Source organism: Trifolium pratense, linkage group LG4 (genome assembly GCF_020283565.1).
Source record: "Trifolium pratense cultivar HEN17-A07 linkage group LG4, ARS_RC_1.1, whole genome shotgun sequence".
In the NCBI taxonomy this organism is placed as follows: Eukaryota; Viridiplantae; Streptophyta; class Magnoliopsida; order Fabales; family Fabaceae; genus Trifolium; species Trifolium pratense.
The window spans coordinates 57,849,392-57,874,638 of record NC_060062.1 but is presented as its reverse complement, the minus strand read 5'-3'; the positions used below and the strand labels follow the sequence as shown (position 1 = coordinate 57,874,638).

General features: G+C 34.6%; 1 protein-coding gene and 1 long non-coding RNA gene across 4 annotated transcripts; both read right to left on the bottom strand.

The window, feature by feature from the left end:
* Nucleotides 1-111: 111 nt before the first annotated feature.
* Nucleotides 112-7,941, bottom strand: LOC123923727 (respiratory burst oxidase homolog protein E). 3 transcript variants are annotated; one of them, XM_045976449.1, is made up of 15 exons: nt 7,742-7,922; nt 7,078-7,706; nt 5,871-6,033; nt 4,880-4,928; nt 4,624-4,737; nt 3,725-4,147; nt 2,910-3,293; nt 2,716-2,811; nt 2,477-2,595; nt 2,224-2,394; nt 1,848-2,007; nt 1,572-1,760; nt 1,017-1,145; nt 839-917; nt 112-288 (listed from the first exon to the last, which is right to left on the bottom strand). In XM_045976449.1, the coding sequence occupies exons 2-15, from the start codon at nt 7,646-7,648 to the stop codon at nt 179-181; spliced, it is 2,757 nt and encodes a 918-aa protein (XP_045832405.1). In that variant the 5' UTR covers nt 7,649-7,706; nt 7,742-7,922; the 3' UTR covers nt 112-178. The 3 variants fall into 3 exon arrangements, with proteins under 3 accessions (XP_045832405.1, XP_045832406.1, XP_045832404.1); XM_045976450.1 differs by having other exon boundaries at nt 2,477-2,592; nt 7,078-7,941; XM_045976448.1 differs by having other exon boundaries at nt 7,078-7,922.
* A 15,792-nt stretch (nt 7,942-23,733) lies between these two features.
* Nucleotides 23,734-24,746, bottom strand: LOC123923353. Its single transcript, XR_006814355.1, has 2 exons — nt 24,364-24,746; nt 23,734-24,116 (listed from the first exon to the last, which is right to left on the bottom strand). It is a non-coding gene; the product is annotated as an uncharacterized LOC123923353 (long non-coding RNA).
* Between the last annotated feature and the right edge of the window lie 501 nt (nt 24,747-25,247).

Genomic DNA, 25,247 nt, shown 5'->3' with positions numbered 1-25,247 from the left:
CACTTAAATCTTTGTATACATTTATCTGTTATTAGAATTGGTTCTTTAAATTGTATTTGTGTTCTACATACTAAAATTACATGTAATTTCCCTACTATGATGACCCAAATATTTCACAATTCCCTTTTGAATTATTTAATTGGTAGTTACAAAAGAATAAACACAAGCATTTTAATTTTCAGAAGTACTCCTTATGAAATTCGAATCGTGTGGTTGTCTTATGGCTGAGTTCAAGTGATAGCTTCTTTAGCTCCTTTGCTAGCATTGGCATCCCACAATAGAACACACCTGCAAGTATTATGGCATCATTTGCTTGTTAAAACCTTACTAATATTATTAAACCAAGATTAAATTGAGGTTTACAAACTCTGTACTCTGTAGCACCAACACAGAAGGTGTGTCCGGTGTTCTACATGTGTCGATGCTACATGACACGGACAAATGTGATTATACTTTCAATGATTTCATTTTTTCAAATTTTTACCACTGTCCATGTCAATGTCATTTAGTGCATCATAGTTTACGGATTCAATGCAGTCAGGACACCATGTTTGGCATTGGTCACGGATCTTTGACAGTCCGATCTCGATCAGACAATTCATAGTAAAGTATATTTTGATTTTCTACAAAAATAACAAAATTACAGTAAATTCTGAACGGTAGCAGATCTGTATAGATCAAACAATCATAGATCCGTGACTGCACTGAATCTGGATCCGTACATTAATCTTGCTATCACCAACTTAATCTCCTCTTAATTGTAGTTTTGCAATCACAATTGCAAGTGCAATATTACAGTTTTAGAGAAATAGTGCAGCACTTTTAGCAGGTTATTTACCTACTGTCGAATTCGGGTGTTTTGAAGCTATCTTTGTGAAAACTTCTTTCCAATCAGGCCTAGCAAAGTGTGTCCTCACCTGCAATAGAAAAACAATGAAAATGATGATGTTCATGCTTGAGATTAGATCACTTTGAATTGAAACTAATAATAGTTCTTAAAGTATTGAAGATCTCACTCTAGTGCCTGATAGAATGTCAACACCATGTTTGGCATGGTTTAATGCTTGAATCATTGTGATCAAGGTTGATCTTGCATCACCTTCTTCATACACACTTGTAAGATAGTTGTGTAGTTCAATTAGACCCTAACAAATGGTTCAGAATAGTTGTTAAGCAGGTTTATGATATATTAGACTAATATTTTTTCATATGAATAATTTTGTAAAGATGGTATTACGTTTTTTATGCATAGATCTAATTATATGTTAATATGATATCACATTGCAATATTATTTTTTTAACATTCAGAGTGACTAACATGTCATTTCAGCATGTTATGTGAGTTACTATTAACGTGTGCATTGACTTGCACGTGACATGTGAATCAATGTTCACGTATGCGTTGACTTGGTCAAAAGCAGGGATGGGTCAGCTTTTTGCAAAATGGGCTAAAGTTATAAGGCTAAAAGTGTTGTTGTGAAAGTTAGGGGTCAAAACAGCAATTTAGCATTCATTGTTATAGTATATATGATATATGATATTCCTAAGTAGGTGAAAACTTAAAATATTACTTTGTGGTCCATTTCTGCAACTTCATCCATTACTCCTTTAAACCATTCAAAAGAGCCAGGTTCTCTAGTAACCCAATAGAAGTAAGCATTTGTAATCCTTTGTGATCTCTTATTTCTTCCCGGCGTCACATTCGAAGATGTGAAACTGTTGAAGCTCTCATCTGATTTTGTTGTTTCTGTGTTTGAGTCCTGCATTACTCAGACTTGTTAAAATTGATAACTGATGGTAAATTTGAACCAACATTATCGAAAATGAAGCGAAAGCATGGATTATACCGTTTGTTCGTCAATTGTTCTTGTGTCACTCAAAATATCTCGGAGAATACTAATGAAGGGAGTTGCTCCGATTCCTAATCCTATGAGCAGCAATACATCGAAATTTTGGTAATCTTGTGCTGGAGCTCCGTATGGTCCATCTACAAACAGCTTCGGTTGTCTGTAACAAAATTTCAGTTTAACTGATTTACAATTGTGTAATTCAATAACATTAAAAAACATGAGTAAATTAGTTCTAAATTGTAGTCGCGATGCAATATTTGATATGCGACGAAGTCATCAGAAAGTCACATAGAGATCAAAAAGTTTGAATAAATGGCCTAAATCGCAGTTATAAATATTTTTTGAAATTCTGATATGACCTATACTTACTTACCCTCTTTGATCCATTTGAATTAGTTCGCGGAATGTTGCTTGACCAGTAACAGGAGGCAGTTGGTCATCTTCGGTGAAAAGATGCTTAAACTCTTGCGTCCAGTCACCTACCGTACGAATGTGAACACTTAGGTACTCATCTCCTGGTGCTGATGTAATGGAGAATGGATGCCTAAAAATTCAAAATGTTATTTTCATGTTCTGTAGTATTTATCATGAATTGTGAATAGAATTGAGCTTAGAACTCCGCTTACCACTCAAAGGGAGAGATTTTGGGGCATTGTAAAAATATGTATTGGCCGCTTTTGTACTTGAATCCATTAGGTTTTGACATGATTAAGCTAAATACATTTCCTGGTAGCACTGAAACCTGCTAGATCAAAGTTAGGAAACTTAAATGAAAAAAAAAAAATGTTATTCTCATGTTACATCATTCTCGCGTATGACTCCAAGTTTTACCGAGGAACAATAGAATGTAGATTTGTTTTTATACCTTCAGAACTTTTACTGCATAATGTTGCGATCTTCGAGTTCGTAGAGTACGCTCAGCGATGTACAGCAACAACGGAACAGAAATATACATCCATGTCTATCATCAAAAAGGAAAAAAAAAAAAAAAAACGTTAGTATACTTTAAACAACATTCACTTTTCTCACACCTATGAAAATTGTGGTCAAAGTTCATACCGTTTTTTGGTACCACTTATGTGTCAAATTGAGGAACGAACCGTGGATGAACAGAAGAACATAGACAATACCAAGAAGATGGTGTGAGTACCAAAAAGCATTAAAGCCTGTCAATCTGTTGAGAGGTGAAGGAAGATTTACTGCATTTCTTCGGAACTGGCTAGTTGCTAGAGTAAATGATATTATCATTAAAGTAACCATTGTGATTCCTGTTATGCCTTCAATGCTAACCAAAAGTGATTTGTACGTGGGTTTTTTGTTGTTGAAATCCGAAGCTATCAGTGAGAACTTTTCGGGTGATGTGTTTACGAGAAGAGGGAAATCGCATGCGAGATGATTTCCTGCATGAATAACTATTCCCACTACTATGCCAAATGCAATCATCTGCGAAAATGGATAGCGACATGATCCAATTCAGAAAAAAAATTACATCTATAAAGAGAAGTTAATACTAATAGACCCTATTTAGGTTTGCAATAATTTGGTCGCAATGGTAATCGAAAAATTATACACTTGTCTTTGATTTTTTTTTTTCCTTCCGGTAAACCTATGATGATGCAGACTATTTAGAGTCTGCGCAAGATCTGTTAGGCCACCTACTATTAGGTCATTTGTGTCACACTACAGATGCGATAAGACTTGAACATTCATTTTAGGTAGGGGGGCAATCTTATTCTAAGACTAACATCATCTTAATCTTATTCAAGTTCACAAAACTGATTTTTACGACAAACATTATCGATACTTTACATTAATCTAGCAATTATGAACTTAACCATATAAAACATCATACTTGGTGTTAATTCACCTCTTACCTTATGGAAATTAATATTGTCATCAAAGGGAACAATTTTCCTAACTTTTGTCGAACGAAGCCAAGTCAAAGTATTTCGACAAACCGGCAAAAGAATAAGAGCCATGTTGAACTTAAGTGTCTCTGCAGCACCTTTAGCTACTGGTAAACAATAACTCATGACTTCAAAACTTGTTCTGTTTTTGTATTGGTAAAATTTCCAGACAAAAAGACAAGCAATGGTAAAAAACCACAGTAACAAAATCCAACCCCTTCTCCAATATTCTAATGCTAGACATTGAAGTGTTTTGAGGATTTTTTGGATTTTATTTTTGGGTCTCAAAGTTGTCATATTTTGACTCCAGTTTACACTTGCACTGCTGTGTTGTCTACTGTAAGTCATGTATCTGTCTTTTTCTAGTAGTAACATTTCTAGCTGCCACAACTGAAAAAATGGAGAAAAAAATGAAAGGAATGAAAGGTTAATGAAAATTTTGGATATACAAACATGTTAACAAAAAGTGAATCACTATATGAAACACAAACGCTGCTCGAATTAGGCGTGTCCCGGTGTCAAACACGCGTCGATGTCAGACATTGACGCGACACAAACACTTATAATTACATTCAACAGAGTCATACTACGATCTGGCTAGACTCACATACTATAAGCATGGAGAATTTGGAGTTTAAATTCCGGCCCCTCCAATAAAGAACTATCCTTACAAGACTTGGCTACTATGACTTCTATTGGAGCAATTAATGACCCTTTTCAATTTAAAGAACTAATTTGTAATTTTGTTTTTTTTTTAACTTTTTCATAACATTAAGTATCAAATTATCCAGCTCATATCATTTATGAAACAAAAAGTGGTTTTACTATGTTTCAAGTTACTACTATCTTTTTCCCACTGTTGTTACCTCGATATAACCAAGATTTTCAGGATCCAATTCTTCCATTATTAATGCAGCGTACCCTTCAGCTTGCTCTTTTAGCTTCGATAGGTTGTTTGCAGAAGCACTTAACATTATAAGCTGTTGATTCAAATTGAAAACAGAATGAAGCATCAAAATAATATTAATATTTAGAGGACCACTTTTTATTTTATTTTTGAGTTTTGAGGACCATATTAGAAATAAGAAAAGTTCAATATATTATTAAGTTAATAAATCTTACCTCTTGTACTTCTTCCCTAGTAATCCTTCCATCTTCATTACTGTCTGCCCTGAAACAAATACAATTTTTTAATTTAACATTTAAACAATGATTTCACAATCATGCCTAGTAGAGTTACATTGATACACCAGTAATAGACCCGTGATGCATTGCCGCACGGGTTGTAATGTAACGCTACATAGAGTTTTTCGTGGCGAGGGAGCTCTTTTAACTCTCACCTATAAGGATGAATACACTATTAGAAGATGTCTCTCCGAAATGCTCGCACTAAAAAATACACTACCAGAAAATATCTCCGCATAAGATTTGTACTATCGAAAGATTTCTCCTAGTAAAATTTGAGAAAAAGGAATATGCACCGGTAGTGTAAAATAATTTTATACTGTCAACTAATATCAACCATGTTTTTCGTCACATCACCCTACTAAACCTCACTTTCTTAATATGATGTAAAAGAATGCTTCATTCTTATTGGTTGTCAGTGTAAAATTAATTTACACTCACGATGCATAGTCTTTAAACTCATAAAATTTACACTACTAGAAAAAACATGGGGTAATTCTAATCAATTTAGGAGGGGCGAAGAGTAACTATTTAAGATACCCCAAATAGCAATTTTCTTCCTACTACTATTATTAGACTCAATAGTGGGATGGGTTAAGTCCTACCCTAAAGCCAACAAGATGCTGAAGGTCTCTCCATTGGTTGATACTCATTTTGACTAACTTTTTGTAAAAGAAAATATTGATCAATAATAAAAATCTAATTAAATATTTTACTATTTATTTTGTTTTATAATAGTATAAAATAGAAATTGTCTATGAAGTTTCACATTTGAAAAGGAAGTTTAAACAATAAAACATATTCAATATTATAATTCTCTATTTTTATAAAATTATCAACTAAAGTAGTTTCTCTAGTTTCTTGATAATGATTGTAAAAAGAGAATACATGGATGATATTACATGATGGAAAGGGACAGATTACTTACATGTCAAAGAAAATTTGAAGACGTGCATCAAAACTCTGGTTTGAAATTTGCAACCAGAACTCACGCAGTTCTTCTTTCGTTATCTTGCTAACTTCTTTTCTTTCATTCTTTCTAGCTAATGCATCAAATATACCAACCGCAAATTCCTTTGAATCTTCCATCCCTTCAATTCATCAACCATTTTTTACCAAAAATATTATTATTCAACTTAAACTTATTATGTTTGATTCGCAAAAAAAAAGTATCAGATAAATTGCAATAAATTGTACTTGAAACAAAAAAATTATCTTGTGGTTTAGTACAAAGGACAAAAATTCAATTTTTTTACGGTTTCTTGCCCTTTAATTTGTCTAATTCTATAAACTTTTTTTTTTCACCATTAGTATCTAACACTTAATCTGGTTTGGGGATCAGTTCTAGCATTAAGTGGTTTCAGTTCACTCCTGATCGCAGTTGCGGGAGATCAAACTATGGTCTTCCCTACCAAATTCAACGTCAATTACCATTGGACCAACAAACAATTAGTCTTATAAACAGATTTAAAATCAAACATAATTGTCCTTATAAGTCTCTTATTTTTTAGAAAATCAAATGCATTTATTAAATTTTATATTGATTTAACTGATCATTAGAAAACCAACTTGACTTAAAGACAAAAATTCTTTGTAAATTCTTCCCATAATTGTAGGTCAAATAGTAGTTACCAGGAACATTATTGGAATGGTCGGGATTCGAACCCCAGATTTCATGTTTCTCCACATTTAAATGTGTGAGTCTTACCATTAGTCTACTTGACAAAAAAAAAATTCATTTTAACCTTATCATTATTCTCTAATATAAATGGTGAGTAATTTAGATCGATAGACTGGATTATCATGTTGGATTTTACTTTGGACTTAATTAATACCATATTTTAGTCTATTCTTAATTCTTGATTTCAATATTTCTTAAAATTGAAGTTTTTCCTATTGTCTTACAAAAAACAAAGGATTGGTCCCAAACACGGGACCATAGATTTTCTTGAAATAATTTTCTTATGGGAAGAAAACATTATTCTTATTTCTTACCCGTAATATACTACTATGATTATTAAGTATGTACAAAAAATGCTTCATATTATTCATTCAAAAAACAAAAAAGCTTCATATTATTCATCTAAGTTCAAAAATATTTTCTTAGCATCCAAAAATGATATAATATAACGTACCAATGCATTCACCAAATTCTTCTCTATCTAGCAAACCATCTTTAGCAAGAAATCCAAACCTCTTTTCAACTTTTCTCCATAACTCCTCACATGCTTCACCAGACTTACTAATAAATCTCAAACCTTTCAAACCTCTCTGAGCACTCGATCTCGTCCGTTCAAGTTCCGCACGCATTCTCCTTGCATTTCTCGCCATCATCGGATCCTCCACAGCGGTAGTAACACTCTCCGAAGACGAGGTCGATGTCTGCATAGACAACGACCTCAGCCACGGAAACTTCTTCCTTATCCTCGACGCAATTGAGAGACTCCTCGAGAAGCCTCCCGTAGCTTCATCTCCGGTGGCATGACTCGAAGACGGAGACGCATTTGGAGCGGAAGCAATATTACGTAGCACAACCGCGTTATCTTCGAGCTCTAACGTTATCTCAACGAGCTCCTTGTGATGATTACTACGGAGGTCGTTAAGAAAAACCGGCAACATTGCACCGTAAACATGTTTTTCCGATTCCGGCAAGTCACCTAATTCATTTTTGCTGGTGGTGCATCTCTCAATAGATGAAGTTCTCATGGAAAATTCAAGAAACTTAATAAGGTTAACTAATTTCTCTCTCTAAAAAAACATTTAGAGAGAGAAAATGTATATGATTTGAGAGTTTTTTAGGAATAGAAAGAAAGATCGTAGCTAGAAGGAGGGATAATGGTTCCCACGTTTGGGGTGTGAAGTTTCTGTATAAATAAATGAAATGAAATGAAATGAAAGAAACGCTGATGATGAAAAGCTTGAAAAACAAGAGAGACACCTATCAACGAATTTGTCCACACGATTTCAACGCCAATTTGTCTTGACGCATCTACAAGAGTAGTTGAGAAATGAGTTCTTCCATTTCTTTATTCTAATTTTATTTTTACCTCTAAAAAGTTTTTAAAATAAAATAAAACGGCCATACGTTACCCCTTGAAATATTTCTGGTAATTTACTTTACTGAACTATTAATATAAATTAATCATATGAGTACATTTATCAGTGTTATCTACAAATTAAATTTTATTTTATTTACAAATTTGTATTGTGGTTAATTCTTATTGATTGACAATGTAAAATTATTTTATACTGTTAGTACATATTCTTTTTTCTCTTAATTAATTCATCGATGCCAACAAGTAAACAAGCACAAAGCCACAATCACGAACTATGAATAAACCTACCAAAGAGTGATTTGTGAAAGGCCTATCCTTGAAAATTTATAAGTTGCTTATAAATTAGAGTTTAATTGATATGCACCGACGGTGTAAAATAGTTTTACACAATCGTCCAATAAACAACCATTATTTTGCTATGTCATATTAAGAAAGTTGAGTGAAGTGGGGTGATGTGGTGGAAAACATGGTTGGTATTGATTGACAGTGTAAAATTATTTTATACCGTCGATGCATATCAATTAAATCCTATAAATTATACCCAAAAGAACAGAACAACTTGAATTTTTTTTTTTTTGTCAATTGGAGGTATCCTCTACGCGCAATTGTAGATATCAATCCCCTTGAGGTGACTGAGATCAATTTCTGGATTTGATTTCTCTCAACAAATATTTTTCCATACATACCGACCGAGGATCGAAATCCAAGATCAAATGATTAAGGAATTTAAATACCCTCACCGCTAGACTAAACTTAATGGTTTTAAGACCGGTTATGGTGGTGTCATTAGAGATCACCAAGGCCAGTGTTGTGAGGTTTTGGCCACAAGGGCTGGATAAACCTTGTGCTCCGTATAATTAATTTTTGTTTATAAAATATATATTTTTAAGTTATAAATTTTTCTTTTGTCAAATAGTCTAGTCGCTAAAAATTTCACCCTTAAGATAAACATGTGAATATTCAAAGTTCAAATCCTAATACTTATATAATAATCGGAGTACAATATATTTACTAATTAAGCTAAACAAGTTATAAAATTTCTATTGTTTATATTGTATTTTTTAAGGAATAATGATATTATTGAATCCTAACTTGAAAAATATACTGCTTTAATTACTTAAATAATAAATATTTATTTACATATATAATTGTATTATTCGTGTCTCCATCCCAATTGACATCCCTAGGTATAGACATGGCAATGAGGCGGGGCAGGGACGATTTTTGCCCTTCATAAAGCCAAACCCATAAAGTTTCGATTTCCCCAAATCCATCCCAATTTAAAGCATGGCTAAAAAATATAACCTCAAACTCATACCCAATAGAGATCGGGTATTCCTGACGGGATTCGGTAATCCCTTTTACGTTTCTTTTCACATCAATTTTGATTGTATTTTAGTATTTTTTTTATTAAAAAAATTTTAAAAGCTCAAATTTATTTTGTTTCAACAACATTTTTTAAATAAAGAAAAGAAATAAAAAAAACAGTTTATTAATTACTCAAATTAAAAATAAAAAATAAACATAGTAATTTAAGAAATTGTTTAACGGTTTCTAATTGAAAAAAGGTAAAATTTAATTTTAATATAAGTGGGCAGGTTCGGGTTGGGTATCAAAGTCCTCGTTACCCGCTCCAACCCCGTTTTTTGAAATCGGGTAAAACTCAAACCCAAACTCAAACTCAGTCAACTCAGGTTTTTCCCGTAAGCAGCAGATTTGGATGGATAACCGCGGATATGGGTTTTACCTAGGTACTTCGTATATAGGTTAAGTACACTCGCACTAGCTACTACCACTAGAAAAGGCTAGTTGTTCTGCTTCTTCCTCGTTGTTAACTTGATAGATAGATAGATATGTCTTAAAAAGATAAACTTGATAGATATATAAGCTTGTAAAACGCCATATAGTTTTTTCATTTGTAAAGTACGTTAATATGTAGATGTTTTGATACTCTAGCTTTAAATGGGCCAGCAAGTGGACGGTGAATTTAGTCTCCTTAAATTAATTGGTTTTAAGATCGGATACCGAGTTTTAAATATATATATATATATATATATATATATATATATATATATATATTGATGTTTTGTACCACAACACCCACGTGTTTGTACTTTGTACAGGAAAAAGGAAAAATTGGTACAATAACATTGAAAACCATATCTAGAAAATTCTAGTAGCTATAGAAGAGAAATTTCATTCCACGCAACTATTTTTTATTTATAGAAAAAATAATAATTATTATTATTACAGTAAACTTGAGGTGAATATTAGGTGAGTTAAGTCCCAACATGTTGGGAAAAACAGTCATAGAGAAAATAAAAGAATGCAATCACAACACAAGAATATAGCGTGGAAACTCTAAAACCGGAGAAAAAACCACGGTCGTTGTCTAAACCGACAACCAGAGAATAAACATTATATGAAAATTGTTACAACATATAGATTTCACTCTCAACTATCCCATGACCCAAGTACACACACTCTACAAAGTAAATATTTGAACTACATCTCCAATACTCTTAAACAAGAGCATAAGAGAAAAAATAAAAAAGACACAAATATAAACTTAAAGTGTTTACAAGTGTTACTGCTTGGTGCGTTGAAACAAGGAACTTGAGGTCTCTATATATAGCCTTGAGCTCCTCCACTCTTCACTTTTTCTAAGAAATGTGGGACTTCTCAAATATAATTTCCTTGACCTTTTTTCCTTCATTAGCAATGTGGGACTTTCATTGCAATCAACCCCAACAATCTCCACCTTGATTGTAATGGTCTTCAATCTTCATTGTCTACACCGACAATTATTATCTTCTGCTTCCATTGTCTATACCGACAAATTAAATTATCATACTCCACCATAAAGAGTACACTCCGCTTGGAACTAAATCATCCCAAGAATTTTCCTCACTTGGAACTAAACCATTCCAATAATTTGCTTCACTTGGAACCAAGCCATCCCAAGAATTTCATCCTGAAACCTTGCTGAAAATTTATGGTGCAACTTTCATGTTGGCTTTCTCCGGAAGTTCATCAGCCATCGAGATAACCGGGTACCTTGGATCAATGCCAACCAATGCCTGCACGCTATCATCACACACCTTGCATCCATGTAAACTGATGCCAATGTGTCACTTGAACAACTTCAAACATCTATGAAACCACCTCAGGCCATTGTTAGGCTCCAACAATTCCAGTTTAGTTACATCACCTAGTAAACCTTGTTTCACTAGTCCAACTAAACTCATGTCACTAACAAGTACCCACCCGAAGATCCACAACTTAACCAAAACATGAGAATCACCACTAGTAACAGATGCATAACCAATAATAGTAGAACTATCTAACAAGTATCTACCTACTATCTATGCATCAAGCTTTCCGTCACCGGGATGAACAACTATACCTTCAACTAGCTCTAGGGATTCAAAAGTATTTCTTCTTCAAACACATGTGATAGGAGCTTCCAAAGTCCATGACTCAACACTCCACCGATTCCCAACTTCCACTAGCACCTCCGCATCATAATAAGTTGTTGTTTCAGACGTAACCCGAGTATTCTTATCACCGCCTCTCCAGACTGATGTTGAGTATTATTACCACCGCCTCTCCAGGCTGACCTTGTGTAACCCAAATTGCATCACCATATCCTTGACTTGATTTCTCACAAGCCAAACGTGATTCTTCCATTAGTTTTCTCTAGCCTAAACTTCACAGCGGACTCCCTACTCCTCAATCAAACTAAGGGCTCTGATACCAGTTGTTGGGAAAAACAGGCATAGAGAAAATAAAAGAATGCAAGCACAACACAAGAATATAACGTGGAAACTCCAAAATCAGAGAAAAAATCACGGTCGTTGTTTAAACCGACAACCAGAGAATAAACACTATATGAAAATTGTTACAACATATAGATTTCACTCTCAACTACCCCATGACCTAAGTACACCCACACTCTACAAAGTAAATATTTGAACTACATCTCCAATACTCTTAAACAAGAGCAAAAGAGAAAAAATAAAAAAGACACAAATATAAACTTAAAGTGTTTACAAGTGTTACTGCTTGGTGCGTTGAAACAAGGAACTTGAGGTCTCTATATATAGCCTTGAGCTCCTCCACTCTTCACTTTTCTAAGCAATGTGAGACTTCTCAAATATAATTTCCTTGACCTTTTTTCCTTCATTAGCAATGTGGGACTTTCATTGCAATCAACCCCAACACAACATTAGTTAGAAAAGTGGATTTGAACATTTTTTATAAGTGAAACAATTCATAAACTTAATACTTTAAGATTTTGAATAAAGTGTAGTGTTTAACTCACTTATATAGTTACTATTAAGCTCAATGTGCATGATCCTTTGATTGATCCATTGTGATTCAACAATAGTATCAAAGCTCATGATACAACGATTTGACCGTCTCTTTTTATCTTACATTGCTTAGAAGTTTTATTGCAAGTTTTATATATATAAATATTTCCATCTGTAGACTAGGATTCTTTCTTATTTCTCTACCAAAAAAATTATTCTGCGTAAGATAATTACACTTGAATGAAAGACAAACGAGCAACAAACTGCGCAGCTACCCCTTTCTTATTTTGTTTTAAAAAAAATTTCTTAGTTTATGATACAAATTTATGTCGATTATCATTGATTTATATAAAAACTATAGAGATACAGAGATAATATTAATTTTGTTGGGTTTCAAGTGTAAGTGGTTAGTCTCACATCGACTATGTGACACGTTAACCTAATGTCTTAATGTTTGTGCTGGAGATGTGGTGTCTCCCTCTCTTGTAGTCATGGAGTATTGCCACATTGTTTCTCCCCAACTCATCGGACTCCCTAACAAGTGGTATCAGAGCCTTGGTTCGGCTTAATTGGTGGGGGAGCGGGAGAGGATTCTGATATTGGATCAACTAAAGGATGTGAGAACTCGCACTTGGAGGGAGTGTTGGGTTTTGGGCTCCCTTCCTATGTGGAGAAAAGTCCAATTTAATTAGCCCATTATGTCTCACTTATATAAGTGGAGAGTGGTCATACTAGGGTTATGGAGTGAGTAAATTTTGTGAGAGAACAACCTTCAAAAAGAGAGAAAAGAAGAGAGAAAACAATTCCCGTTTTTCTCAAACCAGTCCCACTAAAACTTCGATTCCGGATTCGTTAACCGTTGGATATCACTCAAATTTGGAGGGCAGGTTCGCAACTCCAGAGGCTATCTTTTGACCGTTCGGATCGTCGAAACAAGGTCTGGTTCGTGAGATATTCAGTCCGCAATACAGCAGGTGTTTTGGGTATTTTCATCTTCTTGTTCTTGTTTTGTAAGCTTTAGTGCTTTGTTGTGTAATTGGTTGTTAGCACTTATTTGTGCCTCACTTGGAGACTCTTTTGTACCCTTATTTGATTATAGTGGAGCTATTTCTTTGGTCTGGACGACCCGTGGTTTTTTACTCTCACATCGAGGGTTTTCCACGTTAAAATTCCGGTGTCTTTATTTTGCTTTATTGTCTGCCATATTATTTGTTGTTGATCCTCAAGGTTCTTACAAGTTTGAGGAATTTTATTTCCGCTGCGTATTGCTCGTTATTATTATTATTGTGCTAATTCCCCATCAGAGTGGTACCAGAGCTCTTGGTTAAGGGCAATTTTACTTGTTTGAAAGATGGAGTCAAATACAAATATGAAGATGGTATTGTTGAATGGGTCTAATTACCATTTGTGGAAGGGCAAGATGAAAGACTTGTTATTTGTGAAGAAATTGCACTTACCGGTATTTAGTTCCGCAAAGCCGAATTCTAAGTCTGATGAAGAATGGGAGTTTGAACATCTACAGGTATGTGGCTTTATTCGGCAATATGTTGAAGATAATATTTATAATCATATTGCTAATGAGAAACATGCAAAAACTTTGTGGGAGAAGTTAGAGTCCTTGTATGCCTCTAAATCAGGGAATAATAAATTGTTCTTGTTGAATAGCTTCATAAGTTTGAAGTATAAGGAGGGGACTTCTATTTCAGATCACTTGAGTGAATTTCAGGGGCTCCTTGATCAGATGTCAGGAATGGGTATTAAATTTGAAGATGAACTTTTGGGACTATTTCTATTGCTATCTTTACCAGAGTCTTGGGAGACGTTTCGGGTTTCTATTACAAGTTCTGCTCCTAAAGGTGTTGTTTCTTTGGAAACGGCTAAGGGTGGTATTCTTAATGAGGAGATGAGAAGGAAGGCACAAGGTACTTCATCTCAATCCGAGGTACTTGTCACTGAAAATAGGGGGAGAAGTCAGAAGAAAGAACCGAAGGGTGGTAGAGAGAATAGCAGAAGCAAGTCCAAAGGGCGATACAAGAATATGGAGTGTAATTATTGTCATAAATCAGGGCACATACAAAAGTACTGTTATCAGTGGAGAAAAGATAACAAAGGCAAGAAGGGTAAGCAGAAACAAAGAGATCGTGAAGATCATGATGATGATCGTGTTACTACTGCTATCAATGATGATCTTGTTATTCTCCGTGATCATGAGTCCATTAATCTTGTATCAGATGAGAGCATGTGGATTGTTGACAGTGGTGCTACATTGCATGTTACACCGAGGAAGGAGTTCTTCACATCTTATACTTCCGGTGACTTTGGAGGGTTGAAGATGGGTAATGATGGTGTAGCTAAGGTAATTGGTGTTGGTGATATTTGCTTGCAAACCAACATGGGAATGCAATTGTTGCTTAGAGATGTCAAACATGCTCCGGATGTTCGTTTTAATTTGATCTCTGTGCATATGCTTGATGATTGTGGTTATGATAATCACTTTGGTTCTGGAAAGTGGAAACTCAGTAAAGGTAACTTGGTTGTGGCTAGAGGGGAGAAAACTTCTAAACTGTATTGGACAAAAGCTTTGGTTGCTAGAGACAGTGTGAATGTTATCGACATGAAAGCATCTTTGTGGCACCGAAGGCTTAGTCATATTAGTGAAAAGGGGCTGAATGTTTTAGCCAAAAAGGATGTGCTTCCAGGATTAAAGAATGCAGATTTGGAGAAGTGTTCTCATTGCATGACTGGTAAACAGACTAGAGTATCCTTCAAGAAGCATCCTCCCTCAAGAAAGTCAGAGTTGCTTCAATTGGTGCATTCTGATGTTTGTGGTCCATTAAAGGTAAAATCTTTTAGTGGTGCACTTTATTTTGTTACTTTTATTGATGACTGTTCCAGGAAACTATGGGTATATGCTATAAAGACAAAAGACCAAGTGTTGGAGAAATTCAAAGAATTTCATGCTTTGGTTGAGAGGCAATCAGGTAAGAAGCTGAAATGTGTTCGTTCTGATAATGGTGGTGAGTATTGTGGTCCCTTTGATGTCTATTGTAAGCAGCAGGGTATTGCACATGAAAAGACTCCTCCTAAAACTCCTCAGTTGAATGGTTTAGCAGAGAGGATGAATCGAACACTTGTTGAGAGAGTTAGATGTATGCTCTCTGAAGCTAAGTTGCCTCAACATTATTGGGGTGAAGCACTGTACACGGCGGTGCATGTTATTAATCTCACTCCTACTGTTGTTTTGAACAGTGAAGTTCCAGACAAAATTTGGTTTGGTAAGAATGTCAAATATGATCATTTGAGAGTCTTTGGTTGTAAGGCTTTTGTGCATGTTCCAAAGGATGAAAGATCCAAGTTGGATGCAAAGTCAAAACAATGTATCTTCATCGGCTATGGGCAGGATGAGTTTGGTTACAAGTTTTATGATCCTATAGGGAATAAACTTATCAGAAGCCGCGATGTTGTGTTCATGGAAGACCAAACTATTGAAGACATCGATAAGGTGGAGAAAACTACACCCGAGAAAGATGTTAGTTTGTCTAATATTGATCCAGTTCGGTTGCCTGTTCATAATCTGGATACTATTGGTGGTGATGTTCAAAATGGTGAGCCACATGATTATGTTGATGATCAACAACTTGGAGAAGAGGTATATATCCCAGCTGATAATGATGAGGAGAATGATATGTCACAGGATGAGAATCTTGGTGAAGCTCCAGAATCATCTCAAGTTCAACTTAGGAGGTCCAACAGACAGAGACAACCTTCTACAAGGTATAATTCTGACGAGTATGTGACTTTGACTGATGAGGGTGAACTTGAGTATTTTCAAGAAGCCATGGAAAGTGATGAAAATCAAAAGTGGTTGGATGCAATGAATGATGAGATGAAATCCTTGCATGATAATCACACTTATGATTTAGTGAAGTTGCCTAAAGGCAAAAGGGCTTTGGAAAATAGGTGGATATATAGAGTCAAACATGAGAGTAACTCTGAGTCTCCAAGGTATAAAGCCAGATTGGTAGTGAAAGGTTTTCGTCAAAGAAAGGGTGTTGATTTTAATGAAATTTTCTCACCTGTTGTGAAGATGTCCTCAATTAGAACCGTGTTGGGTTTGGCTACTACTCTTGATCTAGAGGTTGAGCAAATGGATGTGAAAACGGCTTTCCTTCATGGTGATTTGGAGGAAGAGATCTACATGAAGCAACCCGATGGTTTTCAAGTTAAAGGCAAAGAAGACTATGTGTGTAGATTGAGAAAGAGCCTATATGGGTTGAAGCAAGCTCCAAGGCAGTGGTACAAGAAGTTTGAGTCTGTTATGTCTGAACAAGGATACAAGAAGACTACTTCAGATCATTGCGTCTTTGTTAGAAAATTTTCTAACGATGACTTCATTATCCTGTTGTTATATGTTGATGATATGCTTATTGTAGGGAAAAATATTTCTAACATTGACAGGTTAAAGAAGCAGTTGGGCGAGTCATTTGCCATGAAAGACATGGGAGAAGCTAAACAGATTCTTGGCATAAGAATCACGCGTGACAGAAAGGAGAAGAAACTTTGGATGTCACAAGAACACTATATCAAAAGAGTGCTGCAGAGATTCCAGATGGAAAATTCTAAGGCGGTAAGCACTCCTCTTGCTACTCATTTCAAGCTGAGTTCGAAACAAAGTCCTTCAAATGAAGATGAAACATTTGATATGAAACGTGTTCCTTATGCGTCTGCTGTGGGTAGTTTGATGTATGCAATGGTGTGTACAAGACCAGATATAGCACATGCTGTTGGTACAGTCAGTAGATTTTTGTCAAATCCAGGTAGAGAGCATTGGAATGCTGTAAAATGGGTTTTAAGGTATCTTCGTGGTACTACTTGTATGAGACTTTGCTTTGGGGGAGATAAGCCTACTTTGGAAGGGTACTCTGACTCAGATATGGCTGGCGACATTGATTCTAGGAAGTCTACGTCGGGCTACATGATTAAGTTTGCAGGGGGAGCTGTAGCTTGGCAGTCCAGATTGCAAAAGTGTGTAGCATTGTCTACTACGGAGGCAGAGTTCATTGCCATTACCGAAGCATGCAAAGAGTTGCTATGGTTGAAGAAATTCTTGCAGGAGCTTGGTTTTGTTCAAGACAAATATGTGTTATTTGTTGATAGCCAAAGTGCTATTCATCTTGGTAAGAATCCGACTTTTCATAATAGGTCCAAACATATTGATGTAAGGTATCACTGGATACGTGATGTTTTGGATGCTAAGTTGCTGGAACTAGTTAAGGTTCATACGGATGATAATGGTTCAGATATGATGACCAAGACGTTACCAAGGGGAAAATTTGAAGCATGTTGTGATATCGCCGGTTTGGCGATTTCCTCCACATAGTTGTGAGGGGGAGATTTGTTGGGTTTTGGGCTCCCTTCCTATGTGGAGAAAAGTCCAATTTAATTAGCCCATTATGTCTCACTTATATAAGTGGAGAGTGGTCATACTAGGGTTATGGAGTGAGTAAATTTTGTGAGAGAACAACCTTCAAAAAGAGAGAAAAGAAGAGAGAAAACAATTCCCGTTTTTCTCAAACCAGTCCCACTAAAACTTCGATTCCGGATTCGTTAACCGTTGGATATCACTCAAATTTGGAGGGCAGGTTCGCAACTCCAGAGGCTATCTTTTGACCGTTCGGATCGTCGAAACAAGGTCTGGTTCGTGAGATATTCAGTCCGCAATACAGCAGGTGTTTTGGGTATTTTCATCTTCTTGTTCTTGTTTTGTAAGCTTTAGTGCTTTGTTGTGTAATTGGTTGTTAGCACTTATTTGTGCCTCACTTGGAGACTCTTTTGTACCCTTATTTGATTATAGTGGAGCTATTTCTTTGGTCTGGACGACCCGTGGTTTTTTACTCTCACATCGAGGGTTTTCCACGTTAAAATTCCGGTGTCTTTATTTTGCTTTATTGTCTGCCATATTATTTGTTGTTGATCCTCAAGGTTCTTACAAGTTTGGGGAATTTTATTTCCGCTGCGTATTGCTCGTTATTATTATTATTGTGCTAATTCCCCATCAGGGAGATTGTTGAGTTTCAAGTGTGAGTGGTTAGTCTCACATCGGCTATGTATGGGAAGAATGTTAAATTTATAAAAGTGGTGACTCATTAACTTAATGCCTTAAAATCTTCCAAATCCTCTTTACAATCCAATTTTTGAATTCCACCCGATTAGAAGGTTTTTGTGCTATAAAAAAGGATTAATTGGTGTTTTGCCCCCTCCAAATTGGACGACTTTTTATTTGACTATATATTTTGATGATGTGGCATATCTATTTCTCATGTTTTTATTTAATTTTGAATCCACCTTAGATATTTATAACTTTTTAATAAAAAAAAAACAAATTAAAATCAATTTTCTAGAAAAAAAAAAAAGCAGATTTAAAAAGTTATGAATTATATCCACTTGTACATTTTTCTCTTTTTTAAAACCCTCTCTTCCCCTTCCAAACTCAATCACAATCTTAGTACTATGTATGTACCTCGATACATAAGTACATGTTTGATGAGTAGTATGCCATGAGTTTCTACCTCAAGAGAGTACAAATAAATATTCATTTTTATTTTTTGGTCCTGTACCTAAATATTTTTATAAAAGATAAACAATTTTTTTCTTTCTCGGCAGCCATATCTAAGTTAAAAATAAATTTATAATATGAGTGATTTTGTTGCCATTCAAAAAAAAAAAAGAGTGATTTTGTTGGTGGAGTGGCTCAATCCAATAGAGAAGTCAAATCTCAATTAATTAATGAGCTAACAACCTTTTGATGATTTTCATGTGTGGCTAATCATCAGGTGTAAAAATTATATTTGTTAATTAAGCTTTTTTATAAACATCTGCTTGGATATTTCTTTTTTATTTTTTTTTATTAATTCTCTAAATTTTAGAGGAAGAATCGTTACGGTAATTTAGAGTTCCGCTACGAGATAAATAAAATCTAATCAAGTGTTATTTCTATAGTAATCGAATTTGAATTTTTCAAAATAATTCATCCCCTTAACCACTTCAAACCAATATTTGGTTGATATATGTTAAGCAGTCTTGGTCTTCTATTTTATATATGGCAATTAATTAATTAACAAGATTAAAGAGCTGTCTTTAACAAAATAATAACGATGATGCATGCCTTCTCCGAACACAACCAATTTAATTTGACTTTAAATATATCAACAGTACGTTATTTTCAGCTATATAATTTGTTGAATTCATGCTTGATTTATTTTGGAAGACTATAATTTGGTAGAGCTATTTATTTAAGACTATATTACCAATGAAATAGATACACGATGATCATAGTCTAGACTACATCTCAACTACCCTCCTTTTTCTTTCCTTCTTTTCTCTCCATCTTTACAAACCATTTCAATATCAATGGTATTATTAAATCTAATGATCTATCTAGGGACGGATGCAGAAACTTATCACTCTTGTATTGGGAAAGTAAATCATAGTTTTCAAATGTATTTTGAAGACATTCGTGATAGACCGGCTACAATTATATGATGGTTTCCTATAATGAAGTAAATTCTATGCAATCGTTAAGAAATATCACGTCGAATGTGAGTTGGTCTGAACATGGATTTATAAGTTTGACACAATTTTCACCTTATAAGCCAATTTTGTAAGGTTGAATTAGGTCAAAATCCGAATTTTAAGATGATATTGGAGCCTTTTCAAGATCCATTGGATTTGGATCAGACCCGGCCCAGAGACAGGGAAAGCAAGCTTACAACCCTGGGCCTCAATACAATTTTAAGGGCCTCAAATTATTTTTTTATGGCCCATCATTCATAGAAATGGTTAAGTATGTTTACCTGGACATGAATTCCTTGGAGTCAGGGACATCATGCAGTCACACTACTTTGATAGTCCAGATTCAAAGCTCATCGAATAAATAAAAGACATAAATAAAATAGGTGGTTGCGATTTATCTACAGCCACTATTTGACCGTAGGGAATCCAATTCCATGTTTACTGAGATAAATTTACAAGACGTGTTAATTAAATGGTGTTGCGGTTGTGCGAATGTTTCTAGGTTCTCATAGGGCATGCATGCGGCGGCGTGTTCGATTCCCTAGGTGTTCATTTTTTTTTTACTTTATCTTATTTTAAGAGATAAAAAAATTTAAATAAATGGCATGGGATGTATTTAACCTACCATAATAAACAAGGATATCTCAATAAATGACCAATGAAATAACTATTAATTTTTGGTATATTTTTTAAAAACATGTTGTAGTACATTTTAAAAACTTAACGAATATATTATTTTCTATAAATAGAGTTACTCTATATATAAATAACTTCACTACTTTATTTTTTTTTTAAAAAAAAAACTACACTTTGTTATTTCATTGAAAATAATGAATTATTTTTTAAAATTAAGTTGCAATTTTTAATGATACTAGCTTGAAGGTGTATTTTATTATTATTGATTAGAATATGATTAATTTTTTATATTATTGGTATTATTTATATTTAAATAAAAAAAATTATTTTTTGAATAAAATACATATTAATTTTACTAAATTTATTTGGGCCTCTAAATCCAATTCGTCCGAGGTCTCAAAATACACGGCCCTGCATTGGGCCACCTACTATTTGGACCACCCGTCATTTATATCACACACCAAACCTAATAGTGTTGGGTGTCAAGAAATGCGTTAAGAAATCTCACATCGTATGTGAGTTAGTCTGAACATGAGTTTATAAGTAAAAAGACAATCTTCAATACGCATCAAACCTAATAGTGTTGGGTTTGAGGGAATGAGTTAAGAAATCTCACATCATATGTAAGTTAGTCTGAACATGAGTTTATAAGTAAAAGACAATTCTCAACTTATAAACCGATTTTTATAAGATTGACTTACCTTCAACTATTAATTCTAAGAAATGCCATAGATATTCGGAGCTTGAACTTTTCAAAATGGGTTTGATGTACTTTGTAGTAGTTAGTAGTACATGGTACTTGGAATAAATGGTACTGAAAATATGTACTCACAGTCGCATATACAAATTTCTTGAGCGACACTCAGGAGTTTAGGTGGAACCTACAAATCGATGAGTGTAGACATTTATTGAAGTGGACATGTTGACATATATATGTCCTATACAAAATAGGGTAGAACCGTCATGGAAAGGATGATTCACTTTGTGAAATGCAGCTAACACATCAATTATTTTTAACCTACTAACTTTGTATTAAAGCAAAATTTCAAGCTCATGCAAGTTGTGCTCGTAAATCATTCAAATATCCTATTAATGAAGCCACTTAAATTTGTGGATTATTTAGCTCCCTTGTGTCATCATCAAATTGGTTCTGTGTTTGTTGCTTTGTATTGAATAAATAAAAATGTTCTTCTATTTCTAGTAGTCTACGAGACTACGATTGTTATTTTTAACTTTAGACGTTCTCTTTAGATGGAGGAAGAATGTCAATTTTGTATTGGCCATAATAATAATAATAATGTTATTAGTCAAAAAATAATAATAATGTTCTTAAAAAAAATTAATGTTCTAGAAACATCGTTGTCTTTTGTTCGTTTTTATATACTCTAATGATTGTTGGAAGGAAAATGCTAGTTTCAGCGAAAACATGATTCACGAATAGTTCACGAATTGAGTTGGCAGTTTATCATTGGTTGTTTTATCACATACCGTCCATGAATTTTCTTCTAGCTCCATTTACACTTATTCTCTACCCTCACATAAATTGAGGGTAGTTGCCCTATGCTGATGTGGCACCAATGAAATTCATCCACGTGTATTTAAGTCAAACATAATTAATTTCTTACCATAAATTATTTTGACTACTTTTATTTTCAATTAATTATATTTTATGTTACTAGTTTTCTTTAATTATATTTTAGACTATGTGTAAATATAATTAGAATTAATTTGATCATTGAATGCTTGTTTCTAAATGTTATATATTGATTCTAAAATACCAATGTTATTAGTAAAAAAAAAATCAATGTTATAGATTCGAAAAAATAAATATATATCAATGTTAGTTTAAATAAAAATAATAAGAGAACAAAAATGATGACGAATCGTCACACTCTCTAATCCATGCCTATTTTAGCAACATTAGATGCATTTTAGTAGGTTTTTAGCAATAAATATAAGAGAAATCTAACCATAAGCTTGATTACTTGTTTTGCAAGAAAACAGGAAAAATTGCAGGAAATAGAGAATTTTCACTACGCTGGGGGCGTAGCCCATCACGCGCCGCGTGATGGAGCTCACAGGGAGCCAAGATTTTCACTCCGATCACGCGCGGTGTGATGCCTTACCACGCGCGGCGTGAAGCCTTGTTGAAGAAGAAGATTGCTCTCTGACTTGATCACGCGTCGCGTGATTCTGTTACCACGCGCGGCGTAGTAGATGGATTTGCAACCACGCGCGGCGTGATAGATCTGGCGCGCGGCGTGGTTGCCTTCTGTATATATAGTTTCTGCATAATTCTGTTTTCGGGTTGGAAAATTCTGCAAATTTGATCTACATTCTGGGTTTGGAACTTCAAGATTGGGATTCAAGACTCCGAAGGATAGCTCCAAGCACATCGATAGCATGGATTCACAAGCCATGACATTGAAGCTCGGACGCGAACAAAGGGAGATGAGGAGCTAAGTTCTTCGGAGGTAGGATCTAGGATAGCCTAGGATGTAGATAGACCTCATGTAATCTGCTATATGTGTAAGAAACTACTCTGTTCATAGTGTTGATTTAATGCAATTCGATGTTTAATGCTTTATAATCCTTCATTAGTGTTGTAATGATTTCGAGTTAAGTCACGTGCGAGAGTATTGATTTAATTTCTGAACTGAATTGCATTAAGCGCTCGAGTGTCTCCGGTCGAGAGATTGAGGCATAGAGTGTAGCGAACGATTGACGCGCGTTAATATCATTCGTTGTAGGTAGCTTCCGCCCGAGAGATCGGGGGAGTATCGACAACGAATAGAGTGGATTTTGACAAGACATTGCGATTCACTAATTTGTCGATCTAGTTGTTAACACTTGAGTAGATTCCTATCACTACAAGAAAACTGTCTTAAAGCGTCTGCCAAAATGAGACTCTAAAGGGCAAAAAACGGACGCTACAAGCGTTTTAGCGTCTACTTAGCGTCTACATCGTGGCAGACTCTTAAATGCCTGAAGCTAACAGTTGCGTCTAGTAGACGCTAGCTTAGAGTCCGCTTTAATAGACACTACGTTGAAGCTAGTGAACTGCATATAAGGCAGACGCTACTAGAGTCCGCTTTAGGTTGACGCCACTAATATATTTTGTTGTTATAAAACGTCACTTGTAGAGTCCGCTTGGCAGACGCTAATTTATTTATTTTTATTTTTTAATATAGAATTTTAATTAGCTAATGGAAAATTAAAATCAACTAACAATTAGTATTTATGTATCTAAAATATAAATTCATCAATTCTTAACAGGACCATCTATTTCTCATAAAATGCAACAAAAAGTTCTACATCCATAAAAACATATATCCCACAAAACATACAACACCAAAATATCCCACAAAATATATAACCTATCAAAATAGCTCTTAGACTTGACTTCAAAATAACCCACAAAGTCTACACACCTAAGGTTTACAACCAAGTGTCCGGTACCATAACACCTACCCCGAGACTTACCCCCAGAAACAGTTTTCCATATTTAAATTTTCTGTGATCATCACCCTCTTGAGTGTCACCAGTAGCACCACCATCAGTTTGTGCCATTTGGGTCAGATGTTCCCGATATTCATCCTATAAATCAACATGAGACCAACATCAATAAAACATGACACTACACAACTCCAATGCAATTACACCACATAACATAGTAAGAGACATGTTTGGCCTAGTAGTAAGTAAGCTTATTTTTACCATATCAATATATAAAGAATACTAATACAGTGAGAAGGAAAAAGAGAGAGAGGCCTAGAATAGAGACATTGCAAAATGAAGTTTGGCAATAGCCTCACAACTGAATGATGAAAGAAGGTATCCTTACAAATGGGAACCAAGTTGAATTCTTCATCCATTTTCATTTTGTGATTCATGTTTTCACCACAACAGCCACAATCCATATCCACTCAATAAACCTACACAAGAGAAAAATTGGGTCAAAAAGACAACTATAAATGAATAACAACTCTTGTGATCAACACCAAACTAGTATAGTCACATAAGCATAGTCACATAGTGTGTGTGAGTACAAACTAGTAACGTTGCAAGAAACAAATACAAATGGAGATAAATGGTGAGATAAGAGTATCAAAGTTCAAGAGGGTTTGTGTGTTTTGTGTGAGTAGTCCCGGCAAGAAAAGTAGCTATCAAGATGCTGCCATTCAACTTGGAAACAAATTGGTATATACTTTATTCATTTTCTCCCCTGTTTTTTTTATGTTCTACAATTTGAAAGTTGTTTGAGACGTAATACAATTTGAAGAAGAAGCAAACAAATCAGAAGTAATTAGGTCCAAAATATAAATTCATAGAATATAATACATAAAATATAATTAAATGAAAATAAAAATAGTCTAAATTACTTTATGGTAAAAAATTAATTATGTTTGACTTAAATAAATGTGGATAAATTTCATTGGTGGCACATCATCATAGGGCACCTACCCTCAATTTATGTGAGGGTTAATTAGAAAAAACCTTAATTTAATTAATTTAGATTCTCTCCTCTTTCTTATCTCTTTCTTCTTTCAACTCCACCAACAATATTGTGTATTCTGATTCTCTCTTCTTCCAAATTTCTCCCCCAAACTCATGAAGAGGTCTCTTTTTATTACTCACTCAAATCATTTGTTTCTCAATTGAGTTTTTGTATCTTCCTTAGTCACAATACTTTTCAGCACTCTTCCTCTCTCTCAATTTTTTTTTACT

What these genes read in the sequence shown, in the direction of transcription:
- LOC123923727 (XM_045976448.1), bottom strand. Translation starts at nt 7,648, where the DNA reads ATGAGAACTTCATCTATTGAGAGATGCACCACCAGCAAAAATGAATTA. An exon ending in CTTCAAATTTTCTTTGACAT is followed by an intron (nt 4,929 to 5,870) that starts GTAAGTAATCTG and finishes TATTTGTTTCAG; the next exon opens with GGCAGACAGTAATGAAGATG. An exon ending in AAAATCTCTCCCTTTGAGTG is followed by an intron (nt 2,395 to 2,476) that starts GTAAGCGGAGTT and finishes TTGAATTTTTAG; the next exon opens with GCATCCATTCTCCATTACAT.